This window comes from Cucumis sativus, chromosome 6, assembly GCF_000004075.3.
Source record: "Cucumis sativus cultivar 9930 chromosome 6, Cucumber_9930_V3, whole genome shotgun sequence".
In the NCBI taxonomy this organism is placed as follows: domain Eukaryota; kingdom Viridiplantae; phylum Streptophyta; class Magnoliopsida; order Cucurbitales; family Cucurbitaceae; genus Cucumis; species Cucumis sativus.
Window position 1 is genome coordinate 10040513 of NC_026660.2, and position 17408 is coordinate 10057920.

The 17408-nt window shown below is 33.7% G+C and overlaps 2 protein-coding genes across 2 annotated transcripts; both read left to right on the top strand.

The window, feature by feature from the left end:
• The first annotated feature begins 4772 nt into the window (after window positions 1-4772).
• Window positions 4773-11861, top strand: LOC101214569 (serine/threonine-protein kinase GRIK1). The gene is made up of 13 exons (XM_004145689.3): window positions 4773-5361; window positions 5502-5684; window positions 5958-6339; window positions 7089-7163; window positions 7249-7293; window positions 7459-7533; window positions 7910-7997; window positions 8101-8225; window positions 10432-10527; window positions 10632-10698; window positions 10785-10900; window positions 10987-11065; window positions 11473-11861. The coding sequence occupies exons 3-13, from the start codon at window positions 6022-6024 to the stop codon at window positions 11667-11669; spliced, it is 1281 nt and encodes a 426-aa protein (XP_004145737.1). The 5' UTR covers window positions 4773-5361; window positions 5502-5684; window positions 5958-6021; the 3' UTR covers window positions 11670-11861.
• Window positions 11862-14362: 2501 nt separating this feature from the next.
• Window positions 14363-16758, top strand: LOC101214815 (F-box/kelch-repeat protein At5g60570). The gene is made up of 2 exons (XM_004145690.3): window positions 14363-14639; window positions 14851-16758. The coding sequence occupies exon 2, from the start codon at window positions 15302-15304 to the stop codon at window positions 16430-16432; it is 1131 nt and encodes a 376-aa protein (XP_004145738.2). The 5' UTR covers window positions 14363-14639; window positions 14851-15301; the 3' UTR covers window positions 16433-16758.
• Window positions 16759-17408: the final 650 nt, after the last annotated feature.

Sequence of the window (17408 nt, forward strand, 5' to 3'; positions counted from 1 at the left end):
AATTGGAGAGGCCTTAGCTTACAGGATTCGAATTTACTTGAGGCTCCCTTTACCGAAAAAGAAATTAGAGAAGCTGTCTTTGACTTGGGTTGTCTCAAGTCCCCTGGCCCTGATGGCATGACTGGAGAGTTTTATAAAAAATCATGGAACATTCTGAAGCCCGACCTCGTAAGGGTGTTCCAAGATTTTTTTAAAAACGGAGTTATTAATAGAAGATGTAACGAGACTTATATTTGCCTCATCCCCAAAAAGAAAGAGGCGGGCCGTGTCAGTGACTTCAGACCAATTAGCTTGATTACCTCCTTGTATAAAATTATCTCCAAGGTGCTTGCTTCAAGGCTTAAAAAAGTTCTTCCATCGATAATTAATGACTCTCAAATGGCTTTTGTGGAGGGAAGGCAAATCCTTGATGCTATTTTAACTGCTTCCGAGGCTGTTGACGAATGGTCTTTAAGAGGCAGAAAAGGCGTGCTTTTGAAGCTCGACCTGGAGAAAGCTTATGATAAGGTGGATTGGTCTTTTCTTGATATGATCATGAAACTTAAAGGCTTTGGTAAGAGATGGAGGAAATGGATTTGGGGATGCTTGTCGACAACTAATTTCTCCATAATTGTCAATGGGAGGCCTAGAGGAAAAATTATTGCTAAAAGGGGCATTCGTCAAGGTGATCCTCTTGCTCCTTTTCTTTTTACGATTGTGGGAGATGCTCTTAGCTGCCTTATCCACTACTGTAATGAGAAAAGGAGTTTAAAAGGCTTTCATTTTGAGAACCTGTCAGAAGATTTAACCCATCTTCAGTACGCAGACGACACGCTTCTTTTTTCTTCCTGGGAGGATGGAAATCTGGAGAACTGGTGGAAGGTGGTTAATATCTTCCTTATGGGAGCCGGTCTTTCCCTTAACAAAGCTAAAACCTCCCTGATCGGTATTAACCTTAGCAATGATGACTTAGCTCCTTTTAGTGAATCTACGGGATGCTCGGTTGATAATCTTCCCTTTAAATATTTGGGCTTCTCTATTGGAAGGGGTCATAATAGAAAAGAGATGTGGAACAATCTTGAAGAGAGATTCAGACACAAATTTGATAGGTGGAGGAATGTATCCCTCTCCAAAGGGGTAGACTAACTCTGGTGCAATCAGTTCTCAACAGCCTCCCTTGTTATCTCTTCTCCCTTGCTCAAGCTCCAGTTGGCGTTATTAATAGATTGGAACAGATGATCAGGAAGTTTGTTTGGACAGGTGGATCTACGAATCCAATTGCTCATCTCGTCAACTGGGAATGCACTTCCACCCCAACTTGTTACGGTGGTCTTGGGATTGGCTCTTTTAGGCAAAAGAATATTGCTCTTCTCACTAAATGGTTTTGGAGGTTTAGTAAGGAAGAAACCTCATTATGGAGGCGATTAATTGTGGCCATCTATGGTTTAGATGAGAATGGGTGGTCTACCAAAGATCCAAACAGGGGAAAATCTCATAGATTATGGGCTGGTATTTTAAAGCATAAGGAGATATTCTTTAATTTTTCTGCTTTTGTTTTGGGAGAAGGAACAAAAATCAAATTTTGGAAGGATAAATGGTGTGTCGCGGAAACACTTGCAGAAAAATTCCCTAACTTATTCTCTTTGGCGCTGAATAAGGAAGCTTATGTGGCTGATTGCTGGTGTACTGCTACTCATTCTTGGAATTTGGGCCTTAGAAGAAATATGCTCGACAACGAGATTGCCAATGCGGCCTCAGCTTTAGAAATTCTTCACTCTTGGGCCCCCACTGAAAGGAATGATAGTCTTAAATGGATTCCTAACATGAATGGCAACTTCACTACAAAATCTACTTTTCTTAACTTAACTAAGAGATCCCCCAACATTGCCGTTCCCTTGATTCGTCAGATTTGGAAGAATAAAATTCCGAAGAAGGTGAAGTTTTTCTTATGGTCGCTTGCTTACAGAAGCCTCAACACCCATGAGAAACTACAAAAAAAAATTCAGAACACATTGCTTAGCCCCTCGATGTGTTGCCTATGCGCTAAAGATGAGGAAACCTTGGATCATTTATTTCTACATTGTCCCTTCACAAGAAAAGCTTGGAACACTCTGTTTGGTATTTTTGATTTGGAGCTTTGCCTTCCTAGCAAGATTGATAGATGGATGATTGAAGGTCTTAACATTAGAGGTTACAGCCCTAAAGGAAACATCTTATGGAAATGTGCGACGCGTTCCCTTTTGTGGAGCATTTGGAAAGAAAGGAATAGCAGAATTTTTGAAGATAGATTTAATTCTTTTGATTCTTTTTGGACTGTGGTTCAACACACAGCCTCTTGGTGGAGTACGAATTACACCAAACACTTTTGTAATTATAGCCTTTCTATGATTTTCAACAATTGGAAGGCCATTATGTCTTAGTTCCATAGCTTCTTCCGGGGAGGGCCCTCTTGTCCCTCGCCCTTAGGATGTTCTGTTTTGTTATATGAATATACTTGTCTCTTATAAAAAAAAATAATTAATAAAAAGAAACTAAAAGAATTTTGAAATTTAAAAGAATAAAGTGTAATTAATATCTAAATAATGTATTTAGATTTTAATTGTCAATTAACTTCACAACTCATGTGACTTTACAAATTTTTTTATTATTTTTTATTTAACGCTATTCTTAGAATTACCATTTTAAAATTTAGAAAACTAGAAAAAATTTTGAATTAAAAAAAAGAATAGCAAAATAAATTAAAATATTTACAAGTTATAATAAAACTTTGGATTTTATCAATAATAGTATTCTATCACTATAGCATATCAATGACTATAAGTGATAAAATTTGTTATAGGTTGTAAATATTTCTGTAAAATTTGCTATATTTAAAAATTATCCAAAAAAGATTAAAGTGTAATTAATATATGATCAATGTTTTTAGATTTTAATCTTTAGACTTTACAGATTTTTTAAAATTTTTATTTAATAAAATTTTAAAATTATCATTAATGTTATATTTGAAATTACTTAAATGAAAGGGCAAAAATGGAGAGAGAAAATTGGCCCATTTATATATAATATAGATGTATGCATCCATTATCCCCAATTACATAAAAAAAAATATTAAAATATTGAAAGAAAATGTTAATAACAAATTGAACGTGGAATGCATAGAAATAGGTGATACCTAAAATATACATTATTTTATTTACCAAATTTGTGTGAGACAGAAGTCATAGATGTAAGTGAAACTCATTTTGGGCTTAAATAAAATATTAGAATGGATAGTAGTAAATTTAGTAATTAAATTTAAAATAATTATGTATATAGCAACATTTTAAAAAAACGGTAAATATAACAAAATTTGTCAAATTCTATTAATGATAGAGTCTATCACTGGTAGACCATGTTGTAAAAATTGGTCTACCACAAATAGATCATACGAGTCTATCAGTGATAGTTTTGCTATATTTGTAATTTATTTTAAATGTTGTTATATCTTTAATTATTATTATTCAAATGATCATCTATTACAATTACCCATATTATAAAGTTTTGCTTTAGTAATTATAAACATATTTTAAAGTCGGTAATGTACCAACTTTTAGTTAAATATATATTCATATTACTGCTTTTTCTACGGAAACGGCCATGTTTATGTAGCAGTACATAATATTATCATAGCTAAAATGATAATAAAGTATAAAAAGTAGACATTGTCGTAAATGTCAAAATTGCTGAAGATATATAGAAAATATAATAAAGTTTTAGATTTTATCATTCATAGATATTAATAAAAAGTGATAGATATATAATATTGTTTATCAATGTGATCTATCATTTACATAATTTTTATTTATTTTTTTAATAAATATTTTGATTTGTTTTGCTATATTTAAAAAAAAAATGAGATAACAACCCACAAATGGAGGGTATAACCTTGATATCAAAGGCTAAAATATCATGAGCTCAATTTATGGTAATCTATATAGAATTTAATATCACAAGGGTTTCTTTGATATTCAATTAATCGAGAGTTAGACAAATTGTTCTTTAAGATTAGTTGAGTTACACGTAAACTAATTTAAATAAAATATATAACAAGATAAAATTCATGGGTATAATCATTATATTATATAAAACAAGTAACAAAAATTTGGGTGATTTTGGAACGACTTAATAAAGATGCTTTCTTTCAACAAACTTATCTTTAAAAAAAAGTCCTTTTGATAAAAATTATTTAGATAACACCTGAAAAGCTATTTTGATTATTTACCAAACACTCTAGTCTTATTTAAAATTAGTTGTTTGTTAAATTAAATACTTCAAAACATATTTCAAATTAAATACTTAAAAACATATTCCAAACATACAGTTGTTACAAAACTCTCTATATTTGATATTCCATTTGCTCACTTCATTTGAGAATTTGAGATGGATGGTTTGAAAATGGAGTATCCATCTATTTGTAATCCACATAATGTTGGCATTGGAGCAAACCAAATGGTTACAAATTGAACAATGAAATATTGAATGATCATGAATTGGTCTCAACAATGTGAAGATTTTAATAGTCAACAAAAAGTATCAAAGGAGGTGTAAGATTCAACAATTAGGTGCTTCATATATTACATCTAATTAAAATATGAGATGAAAGTATGGAAGAATGTAGAAGTTAATAGTTAAATATATTGTATCAATTGAGGTACGTTCTTAAACCATATATTTAAGTTTTAAGGAAAAAACAAGGTAGTAATTTTGTAATTTAAGGAAAAAAGAAAGAAAATAAATTTGATGAAGAAGAAGGTGTGAATGAGTCGGTTGGGCACGAAAATAGTTAAAAGCTTGGGGGGTTTGGATCATCATCGGAGAATGGGGAAAAAGAGGGAGAAAGGGAAATTATCATCATCTGTCCTGTCTTTCTGTACCTCTCTCTCGTCTTCTTCTTCGGACGCGTCTTCTCTTTCAGCGTTCTTCTTATTATAATTCATATTTTAAACCTTTTTCGCATATTCCGTCAACTCTCTCCCTTGATTCCCATTTACCCATTCTCCATTTTAATGTAATTTCTCCAGAAAACAATAAACAATAAACAATCAACCCCCAAAACTCTATTTTCTTCTCTTCCTTTCTACACTCCTTCTTTTTCAGGTTCAGATTTCTGCAGATCCTTTCCATTAACCCCCTTTACACATTCCCATTAGGGTTTTAATTTCATCCCCCCCAACTCCCCGATCGTGATAATTGTTCGTGCTCTGGGATTTTCTACGTTTATTGTTGGTGGTGGTTGAATTCAGACCCCGTTACTTGTCGTGTGGCTCTGCAATTGCTGAATTTGATAAAGGGTGTCTAGGGTTTTCCGCCGGAGTGTTCTCTTTCAAGAATTCGTCTGATTAGGTAAGGGTTTGGATAAAATTTGTACAAATTGTATTGGGTTAGCTTTGTATTTGTTGTTGGGGTTGATGACGTTTGCAATTTATTTGAAAGCTTGACGTGGGTATTTGTTTGTTGTTTCTACCATTATGTTTTCTGATTAGGTGAATGGTCAACGTGTAAGGGTTTTGGATACAAGGCTACACTGGTTGCCCATATAAGCGATGTTAGGTCTGAATTACAACGCCTTTGCTACTACCAGCTGTTTCTTTCATCGGGCTGAATGGCATCCGTTGGAATAGCATACTGTACTTGGGCTTGCTGCCCTTCATCCCGTTGTAAATCAGGTGCAGTTCATATCTGAAAGCTGGAATGATGCGCTAGCAGAAGCTTTTTCCTTTATTTTTTTTAAATATAAACATTCCATTTCTGTGGCTTTCTCATGAGTATCTTAGAATTGTGAACAGCTTTCAATTAATATAGTTTTGTGGTATGATGACAGCCCTTCCTATTTGTTGTTTATGTCTGAAGTCGTTCTTTTTGTCCTCGTTTATGGATTATAATCTATTGAATTCGAGGGCATGTTTCCAATGAGATATTTTTTTTTTCTGGGGTTTCAGGATAGGGTTGTTTGGTTGCGGATAATTTCAATAACTAATTCAAAGTTGAGGTTCTCAAAATCTCATGTACAAAAAAAGTTTCTCTATATCCAAAATGATGGGCTGTTGTGGTTGCTTTGGGTTTACCAAAAAACCTAAAAGAGTGCTGAGACCTGCTTCTGGTTTCAACCGCCTTTCTGAGGATTTTTTGTTGGGTGAAGACATGGAAGATGAAGAAAGCTGCTCGTCTAATGATGATATGACCAGTCCTACACATGAAGAAGAAACTGAATCACATAGTCGTGTCAAAAATTCTGAAGAGATTTTGCAGCATAGAACACAGAATGGTTTGATTTGCCGGCAATTTCCTGTCAAGGAGACAAATAGAGTTATTCGCTCAGAGGTGATGTAGTAATTAATATGTTAATCTATTGTATGAAATTCAGATTCAACTTTATGCAACTTCTAAGTTCTAAGACCGTTTAACTTGAATGTGAGTCTACTGTTATTCTAGAAATTATTGCAGAATATGTTGAAGGAAGAAATTGCCCTTCCTAGACAGTTTTTAACACAAATATGTTCTGCATTTCTTTTACATTTTTAGCCACATGGACTTTGATATGGAACGATGTTTAGTTAGTTTGAGAATAGAGGGAAAAGCATAAGCTGAACTAGCTTTGAATTTCTTCTATTGCTCGCAGACGGAGGGAAACTTATTGTACCGTTCTGTGTTCATGACCTTTTGCTTCTTGTAATATCACAAGCCTCTTGTCAATACTGTAAAAGGTCCAGTAAGCAGCTCTTTTCATTTTTAAAATGAATATCTGGTCATTAAATTTTCTAATGAAGCCTGACTTTAATTCTTGGTTTTCAATTTACTGAGGTAGAAAGTTTCTTGGGTTGCTTGCAATTTATAGACAGAACACATAAAGCCTTACTTTACATAGCTCCTTGAATTAAAAGATTTGGGTAGAGACAATGCCTTCCCTCAGTTTTTGTGGAGCTTTGAACCAATCTTGTAAAGGAACTCAGCCCCATAGTCACCTCTAATTGTGTTTATGGTTTTTGTACTCCGTAGTCTGTAGCTTAATACTACTCCTGGTACTATACTATCTGTTCAAGTTATGTTTCATTTGTTGCCTTGATGTTCAGGATGAAAATGGAAACAAGATGGTCAATGAATATGTTCGTGAGTATAAGATTGGTGCTGGCAGCTATGGGAAAGTGGTAAGCATTTTCTGATAACATCATTTTGTCACATTTTTCTCAATTGATACTATTAACTAGCATTTTCCTCTTTTTATGTAAACAGGTTCTATATCGAAGCCGTATGGATGGAAAATACTATGCGATTAAGGTGTTCCTTCTGATATTTCTTTTCATTGCTTTATGTATTTGAAATAATTTGGAGATGAGGGGATTATTCTATTGCCAAGTGTTTTTTCTGTCCTTGTGATACTTACTAGAAGGTTGAGATATCAGGAGGTTTCTTTTAATCAAACTGTGCTATACATACCTGTAGGCATTTCACAAGTCTCATTTGTCAAAGCTGCGAGTTGCTCCTTCAGAGACAGCTATGACTGATGTTCTTCGTGAGGTAATGTGAATCTAAATTAGTTAGTTTCCATTTGATGTTTGATTGTTACTCTTACTTGTATTAACCAAGGGTTTTTTCCTGCTTAATGATATCTTTTTGAGCATGAACCACTAAGGCGGATAGCTTTTGCCTGATGGTGTGTTGCATTTTAACATTTTATTGGGTTTGAATGCTCAGCTCTTATTTGCATATCTTATTAAAACTAAAAAAATAAAAGAAAATTCTTACTTGCATGCAGTGTATATTTTAGTTCTTTTTCTCATTCACACAATTACTTTTGAATATGCTTGGCTGTATCTTGTATGTATATATCTTCTTTAACCCTTAATATTAGCGTAGCTGTGTTAGAATAAAATATCCTTTCTTCATTTTACAGGTTTTAATCATGAAAATGTTGGAACATCCCAACATAGTCAATCTGGTTGAAGTGATAGACGATCCGGAGGATGATCGCTTTTATATGGGTATTCATGGCATCTTTATTTTTCTGTATGGACTTGCTTGAATCATTGAAAGTACTATCTGCTTGAACATAACCTTTACTTGAGTAGTCATTCTTTGGTTTAGTTCTTGAATATGTGGAAGGCAAGTGGGCTTGTGAGGGTTATGATCCACCACGTGGTCTAGATGAAAATATTGCTCGGAAATACTTACGTGATATTGTCTCGGGACTGATCTATCTCCATGATCATGTATAATCTCGATTCTTACCTTATACCTCTTTTCATCTTTGTTCACAATAGCTTATTTACCTTGCTGGATTAATTTTGGTGTTTCTTCTTTTATTTCTTTCTTTATTTCTTTCTTTTATATAAATAAAAAAACGTACTGATGTGGTAGTAAAAGGAGTTTATATTACATTTGATAGTTATATATGTTAATTGGTTATATTATCTAGACCAAATGGCATTGAATCTTACTCGCACTGGTGTAATACCAAAGTCTATTTTTTATTTTAATGAAAATCTATCTCTCAATGTGAGAGGAGAACTTTATTTATTGAGGAAAACTTAATACAAGTTAGTTATTCAGTAACTAACTAGTCAGTTATAACGAACTATAACAGTAAAATAGTAAAATAGTAGGCTTTAGTTGTTTAAGCTGTTTGTATTACATCATTCCACCCCCTTAGCTTTAAACTCGTCCTCGAGTTGGGTTAGTAAGTTGGAATCCATCAGGAGCAATGGAGTATATGACCAAACCAACCTCCTACATTTTGAACAAAAACATTATGATCGAAGGGATAAAATTGAGACAAAAAATCAAATATGGCCACTAAAAGATGAACCTCTCCATCAGCCGTAAACCCGAAAAAGATGTTTCATTCAATCTCATTTAAAACCGTATACAAAGAATCTATTTTAAAAGAATTAACTTTCGAAGAAAATCCTTCAAGAATCATATTTCCTTTATCATTCGCTTCAAGTTATTCGACGGTTTGAAGATTAATTTCCACCGCAATCAATGTGTCGTTGTTCTTGTTCAATTTTTGTTCGGTGTTTGATACTTATTTTTCATCTTCTTCGTTGGATTTTTCATCACTTGTGACCATTTCCAAATCAATATTTCAAATTCTTGTTCTTCAATTTCATCTTCATAATTTTCTATTTGAAAATTTTTCAATCGTGATTCTTTTGTTTTTTTCTTCTTTATATGAAACCAATCCATTCCTGAACTCTTGCAAATGAATTGATAGTTGATCTACATGTTGAGTCATTTCCCCCATGAATGTTGATTCCTTGGAAAATGGGTCTGATTGGATCGTTGGGCCACTTTTCGATATTGGCGTCTTCTTATTCCGTCCTAAACTGCCTTAGAAACATCATCGGAGTCACTAGAATCAAATTTCCAATTTGGATAATGATAGGTTCTTTGAGAAAACCGAGCATGGTCAAAATTTGAATGTTGAAATTCTTCTTCCAAATCACTTGAATCAGAATTCCAGCATTGTTTGTGGAAGTAAAATTGATTTTCTTGTCTATACCAACAGCTGGTTTTTTTCTTAGACATCTTCTTTGATTGATAGTAGTCTATTCTTGCAAAATCTTGAAAGCAATCTTGAAATCTTGGGGAAACTTCTTGATACTCTTGATTAGGTCTCCTATGTTCTTGAGCTTCAAATCTCTTTTCTTGATAGATTTGTCGTTATTGTCCAGCTCCCCTAATGCCACGTTCAGCCCCATTCTTGAATAAACTCCAGTCGTTCTTCACACACAACTTGAGGAGGAGCTAAAGTTTCCAATCATTGTAGGACTTCTTGAAGTGTTGCTTCCATTCTGTCCATAGAGGCTTCCATGGACAGCAAGCGATTCATGGTAGATCTTGGAGAGAGGACATGGTTCATGGCAGCCTGATTTTGAGCAGGATGCTCTGCCATTGCCAGTTGATTAACTCGTCGGACAGCCATGGTCCCAAGAGCTTATGGTGCTCTGATACCAATTTGGTGTAATACCAGAATCCATTTTTTATTTGAATGAAAATCTCTCCTTCAATGTGAGAGGAGAACTTTATTTGTTGAGTAAAACTTAATACAAGTTAGTTATTCAGTAACTAACTAAACGGTTCTAACAAACTATAACAGTAAAATAGTAAAATAGTAGGATTTAGTTGTTTAAGCTGTTTTTATTACATCACGCACTTAAGTTAATTGATGCTTGGGGACATGGTAGCTCAATATATTTTCTTAATGGTGTGATATGGGTATAATAATGATTTATTATCTAAAAGTAGAATTTATAGGGGCGTACAACTCATGAAGTATATACCGACTTATTGCTGAGTCAGTAAAAATAGGGCCATCTACTTGGTTGGGTATAAGCTGACTGTTTACTTGATTTTGTTTCCTTTTGAGTCTTGATTGGTTTATTTATATATTTATTTCTCAAATTTTGGAAACAGAATATAGTGCACGGTGATATAAAACCAGATAATTTGTTGATAACCCTTGACGGTACCATAAAGATTGGGGACTTCAGTGTTAGCCAGGTTTTTGAGGTAATCAAAGGATTTCCTTCATCTCTTCATAGTCGATTTTTCGATGTGTAGTCGGGGTAGCATTTGAGCTTCCTGTGAGGATTATATTGATTTTTCTTTTGCAGGATGAAAATGACGAGCTTCGCCGTTCTCCTGGAACCCCTGTTTTTACTGCACCAGAATGCTGTTTAGGTCTATATTATGTTGACTTTTTATGCTTCTTAAGTAAGGTTGGGTTTACATTATGTGTCTCAACTCTTAACTTCCTCTGTTATTAGGTATTACTTATCATGGCAAAGCTGCTGACACGTGGGCAGTTGGGGTGACACTGTACTGTATGATACTTGGTCAATATCCGTTTCTTGGAGAGACACTGCAAGATACATATGATAAAGTGGGGAAACTGTTTATTTGTTCTATTGTGGCTTCATTAAAATTAATGCATTCTGATGTTAAATAGACAATGCATTTCTTTTTCAGATTGTCAATAATCCATTATTGCTGCCTGATGATATGAATCCCCATTTGAGAGATCTATTGGAAGGAATTCTATGTAAAGGTACTATGTCTCGTTCATCTTCTTTTTCTTTTTGATAAAAAACAAAGTTCATTGACATATGCTCCAACCAAAGGAGTTACAAATGACTACTCCAGTTGGTCAAAAGAGAGGAAAGATTATAAGAATTATAGGAAGATATACATCTGCATCACGTCATAGCCAGATAGATGATATTCTTTTTTTTAAAAAATGTCAGAAAGTGATTTCTTTCTCATTATAGAGGCGGCTGTTTCTTTCCTTCCACACTTTCCATAAGAAAGCAGGAATCATATGCAGCCACATAATCTTTGTGTTCCTTGAAGGGGTTACCTATTAGGAGGAGGCCCAATTAATTGTCTGATTCATTTTCAAGATCTTGGTCCCAGAATGTTGTATGGTTCTAAAATTGTTAGCCTTGTCTCTTACAGACCCTAGCCAGAGGATGACACTGAAAGCCATATCACAGCACAGCTGGGTTATTGGAGAAGAAGGTCCAATCCCACAATATCTATGCTGGTGCAAGCGCAAGAGTTTGGTGGTGGAAGAACAACAGTCAAACTTACAACCAGAAGAAAATGGGAGTAAATACAATGATTTTGACGTGGCTCCTAATTTGTCTATGTAGTGATTGGATTTGTTGGTGTAAATTAAAAAAAAAAAAAAAAAGCTAGAATAGTTTTTTGACCATTTTATTTTACAGTCCTCATCCCTTCTGTTGTGAACATGGAGTGCAATTTTATCGCCTGAGAAATTATGGGGTTTTTATGACTTCAAAATTGTTGCTTATTTTAAGATTTCTTTGAGACATTTAGTTTCATCCATGTGTATTGTTTTCTCTTAGCTCCAATGTTTTTGTTTTTTATACTACCAAATCTTTATGGTACATTACTAGTATGAATTCTTTTAAAACTTGAATAACTTTCTTTTTATATGGAAAATTGAACTTTTAACTCTGAGATAGATGATACAAGTAGGTACTCAAGCAAGACTTTGAGTGAATGAAATTGTTTTATTTGCTTGAATGAAATTGTTTTATTGCTGGCATCTATTTGCATTAATTTTTTTAGTTTTAACAAAAGAATATGAATGGATTTTTCAAGTTTTTTTCTTTCATTTACTTAAATAACTTCCTTTTTATCTTACATCAAACTTCGACAATGTGGTCTAGTAATGCAATCTATGTGTTAGTAATAGACACTACAATATTTATAAATTTTTTATCCTATGAGAACGGAAATCAAACATTCAATTCTAAATTTGAGACAAGTGTTTTAGAATAGTACAAAATCTTAAAAATTTCTTTATTCTAAAGTTGGAGTGGAATAATGGAATGACAAAGCAGGAGGTGGTAACATTATTTTATGAAGGAATAATTTGGAAGTATTTAAGTTTGATAGCAAGAAGCATTAGCACGTAAAATTTGTAGTGAAGAATATTAATACAAAGAACAAAAAACATATTATGTATTAACACATATCTTACAGCTTACTGACACGTCATTAAGAAAGAGGAAGATGCCGATTGCCAACCAAGAAAAAGGTCATATTTTCTTTTCTTTTCCTTTCCTTTTGCTTTTTGTAAGGTAAAAAAAACAAATTATTATATTATATATACCTAAAAAAAAAGAAGAAAGAGTTTATTATTAGTAAATATTAGTGAGCAGTGGCAACATTTCCCAATAAGCAAATTTGGGCCATTTTTGTGTCTTAGTTTCATTATGAAAGGGGTCCCAAAGCCAACTCATCTGATGGAACACTAACAAAATCTCAAATTATTTAAATCTCATCTTATTTTAATTTCATTTTCTTTTCCTTCTATGTATTATTTATAATTATTTTCTTTTCCAAAATAGAAATATGTAGTACAATTTCTAACGACACCATCACTTTTGTACTTATTGTTATTATTATTTATTTATTTAGATTCTATTTCTTGCTTTGCTTTTTGTATTAAACCCCAAATCCTATTGTTTCTCTTTCATTATTTTGGTATGTTCATTTTAGAAGAAAACGTAATTCAACTATACTGTAATTTGAAAAATGAGACGTATTTAATCATGATTACACCAATTTTGATGACGGGTTGGTGAACATGGCCATGATCGACCAATATTCCTTTTAATCATTTACTTTTAAAAAGTAATTATTTTTAAGATTAAAACAATTCACTTTCTCAATACTATAAGAAATTAACGAAATAAAATCAAAGTTAAAAGTACTAGACTAAAATGAATTGCGGGTTAATATGGTATAAAAGATGAAACTATGTATTCATTTTAAACAAATAACATTTAAAACCAAAAGAATCAATAATCAAAACCTAAACTGCGTAACACTGTAACTCGTTGCTAATAAAAAGATAATAACAAAACAAGTCAAAGTTGATAGATTAGAAGCAGACATCTGCTTTATTTCATCTGAAAGGATTCTTTATGCACAAAATTTGAACATTGAATTAATCCAACTAATTTGAAATTTCATAAAGTAAAACGTGGAGGCTGTGGAATAAATACCCTTTTAACGTGTGGTTTTAAAACACAAACTCCTAAGTCAAATTACACCCAAATTCTTACTTTATTTGCCTGTTGGTCATTCACCTTTTCCCACTTTTTTTTCCTTTTCTTTTTCCTTTCTTCATTTTCAAGGATTTTTATTTATTTATTGCTCATAATAATCTTATAAGAAAATTTGCAATTTTTTTAATTGCGTCTACTCATTCTTCATTACCCAACATCCCTCTACAATTATCACTTCTTTTTATTTATTTATTTATTATTATGGCTGGTAGTACCAAATTTTGAAGCTAAATGATGAGTGATTTAGTGAACTGTTTCTAGTATAATAATTATGAGATGAATAATGTGTTAGAAAGAAAAACATTTTCTCACTTATTTTCGAGCTAAATTCTTTTGTAACAGTTGATTCGACATATATGTAAAAGAAATTTGCATTTATTAAATTTGGAAGGCATTTAATACAGTAGTGGATTTTTATTTATTTACTGTTTTTCAGATATTTAATTACCATAATGTGACAATATAAAAAGAAACAAGCAATACACAACCCTAAGAAGTATTAGAAAAACACTAATAAAAAACGTTTGGAGATTGAATTTTCACTTTGTGTTTAAGCATTTGTAAATTATATATATATATATGTGTGTGTGTGTGTTATATAGAGGTAACAAATGTGTTTTTGTAAAAGAAATATAGGTATATGTATGTATATATATATAGAAACTCCAAAGTGCAAAATGGAGAGAGGGGTTAAAGTACAAATACCCAGAAGTACGGTGATGTCTGGGAGAATTTACCATATTTACTTTCTTTCTTCTTTCAATTCTTATTATATATATAAAGATTAAAAAAAGAAATTACATCAGATTGACACAACACGGGGCCGCCCCACCAATGTGATCTGGTACCGCTGTTTTGCTTCGCCAAGGCTGACTCCACTCTTCTTCTTCTTCTTCTTCTTCTTCTTCTTCTTTTTTTTCATCCGACTTTCTGTGCGACATGTTCGTCGGCAACTCTTTCAGGCAACCGCGTACATCAAACACCCAATCAATAGATCCCTCTTACTTTCCCCAATTTCAGGTTTGCCTTTTTTTAAAAAAAAAAAAAAATTATCTCTTTCTAATATGCTTAATTAATTTCCCTGTTTCTTTCTTTCTTTTATTTTCGATCCATTTCCATGCAATATCCTTCACAAATATATGGTTTTAGGAACTTGTGGATCTTTTCTGATTGTTTTCTTTCTGGGTTTTGGATTTCTCGCTAATTTGTCTTTTTAAAATAAAATTTCCAGATCGTTCTATTTGGCGGTTGGAATGATATTCAGATCGTTCGTGGTGGTTATTGGTGATTTGATTACTATTGGGTTTCTGTGAATTGGGTTTATTGGTTTTCTTAATCTGTTTGCTGAGAACTGCGAGAACTTCTCTAATTTGGTATAAGTTCGAGCGCGGAATATCTTATAAATGGAATATTATGAGTATATATGCTTCACAGATTCACACTCTGTTTTAATAAATTAATGGGAGAAGGAAATAAATGTTTATTGATTGCTGCGTTCAAGGATCGGAATTTGTTCCCTGGGTATTGGGAAGATAATCAGAGGCCGCCGGGATATTGCATTTTGAGATTGGTGGTCTTTATTGGTACAGCTTGTTGATTATTCTTTTGTTTAAAATTTAAAAATATCAATTTTTGCTGACATTGACAAACAAAGTTTCTTTGTAATACCTCATTTGGAGGAGATGGAGGATGAAGAAGTAAGTTACTCTTCAAGTGTAGATTTGATAGAAAGAACACTTGATGGTTCACAGCGCCGGCTTATATCCACTGATTCTCTACTGCCAGGGCTCAATGATGATGCAGCAATGAATTGCTTTGCGTACGTTCGAAGGTCAGATTATGCTTCTTTATCGTGTGTTAATTCAAGGTTTAACAAGCAGATTAGAAGTGGTGCCTTGGCTGAGTTGAGGAAGAAGATAGGGATTGTGGAGTACTGGGTGTATCTGGTTTGTGATCTGAAGGAGTGGGAGGCGTTTGATCCTGATAGAAATAAATGGATGGCATTACCTAAGATGCCATGTGATGAGTGTTTCAACCATGCTGATAAGGAGTCCTTAGCAGTAGGCAGCGAGTTATTGGTTTTTGGTCGGGAGTTTTACGATTTTGCTATATGGAAATATGCATTTTTTTCTCATTCTTGGGTAAAATGTCGAGGAATGAACCAGCCTCGTTGTTTGTTTGGATCAGGCAGCCTTGGTTCAATAGCCATTGTAGCAGGTGGGAGTGATAAAAAGGGGAATGTTCTAAAATCAGCAGAGTTATACGACTCATCAAAGGGTCGGTGGGAAACGTTGCCTGACATGCACATCCCACGTCGCTCATGTTCCGGTTTCTTCATGAATGAAAAATTCTACGTGATTGGTGGGATGTCGAGTCCTACAGTATCACTAACATGTGGAGAGGAGTATAATTTAAAGAAGAGAAAGTGGAGAAAAATAGAAGGCATGTATCCGTACGTGAATCAAGGTGCTCAGGCTCCTCCTCTAGTTGCAGTTGTGGAGAATGAACTATATGCAGTGGAGCATTTAACAAATATGGTTATGAAGTATGAGAAAGTGGGGAACACATGGAATGTGTTGGGAAGACTTCCAGTGAGAGCAGATTCTTCAAATGGATGGGGACTTGCTTTCAAAGCTTGTGGGAAAAAGCTTGTGGTTGTAGGAGGACAAAGAGGCCCAGAAGGTGAATCCATTGTGCTAAGTTCATGGTGTCCAAAGTCAGGAGTCAATAATGGGATTTTGGATTGGAAGATAGTAGGAGTGAAGGAACATGTTGGGGTTTTTGTCTACAACTGTGCAGTTATGGGCTGTTGAAGGAAGAATCATTCATAACTTTGATTTGACAGAAGCTAGTTTTTTTCTTGGTTTCTCTTCTATAAAAGGGATCTTCTTAGTTTTTGGTTTTCATAACTGTAGTTAATAATTGTTTACATAGTTTCACTCTTTTCTGGATTTGGCTTTTACTCAATATATGGAATTACATTATCTGCCTTTTGCTGCCTTCTGAATTGTTAAGTTATAGGTAAAATTAACCCCCCACCCATTCTCTTGTGTTCTATCTTTCTTGTAGGCAAACATTTTATGTAAAAGTCAGTTTTCAATTACTGTTTCAGAAATTAGGTACTTTCTGTTTCTGATGATATCTATTTATCGTCATTTTACAGTTATTTTTCTCTATCAAAAGAAATTCAACCCCTTCTGACTTGCTATCAACAGTGCTTTCTTGAAGCAAATGTTTCTGCTCTCTTGTTGAATTTCTGCTTTTGCTCTAAACAGTTATTGGGGGGTTTGTTATTGCGCTATTAGGTCTTTTTGTTGTGCAACTCCTGGTCTATTTTGGATTATGGAGTCTAATCAACAAATAGGTTCTGTTCAAGCGCATTAAGATGAATAAGCTTGGTTCGAGCGCAGGTTAAGCTAAAGCTTGAACCGATTGGGTCTGAACAAAAAACTCATTTGAACTGTTGCGTGATGTTTATTAATGACCATCATAACGTGCATTAGAAAGAAGTTCGCTAATTAAAGTTGTACACTCTTTTTAAATCTTCAATTCAAGGAGATTTTCAAGAGAATTTGGACGAATGGGGCTGTGAATGAGATGATGAGCTTTTCTTTTCCGTCTGTTTTCAAGCATCATTAACAGGCAAACAAAACCACTCTCATCTCTAAAGCTAGAGAAATTCCGTTCAACACATCAGTATCCCAAAAAAGCGAGAGTTTCATCTTCCAACGGGCACGAAAAAGGAAGAAAAGAACAGAGAACTGCCGCTCGAACAAGCCAGTGAGCGGC

What these genes read in the sequence shown, in the direction of transcription:
- LOC101214569 (XM_004145689.3), top strand. Translation starts at nt 6,022, where the DNA reads ATGTACAAAAAAAGTTTCTCTATATCCAAAATGATGGGCTGTTGTGGT. An exon ending in CTGGCAGCTATGGGAAAGTG is followed by an intron (nt 7,164 to 7,248) that starts GTAAGCATTTTC and finishes TTATGTAAACAG; the next exon opens with GTTCTATATCGAAGCCGTAT. An exon ending in GGAAGGAATTCTATGTAAAG is followed by an intron (nt 11,066 to 11,472) that starts GTACTATGTCTC and finishes TGTCTCTTACAG; the next exon opens with ACCCTAGCCAGAGGATGACA.
- LOC101214815 (XM_004145690.3), top strand. Translation starts at nt 15,302, where the DNA reads ATGGAGGATGAAGAAGTAAGTTACTCTTCAAGTGTAGATTTGATAGAA.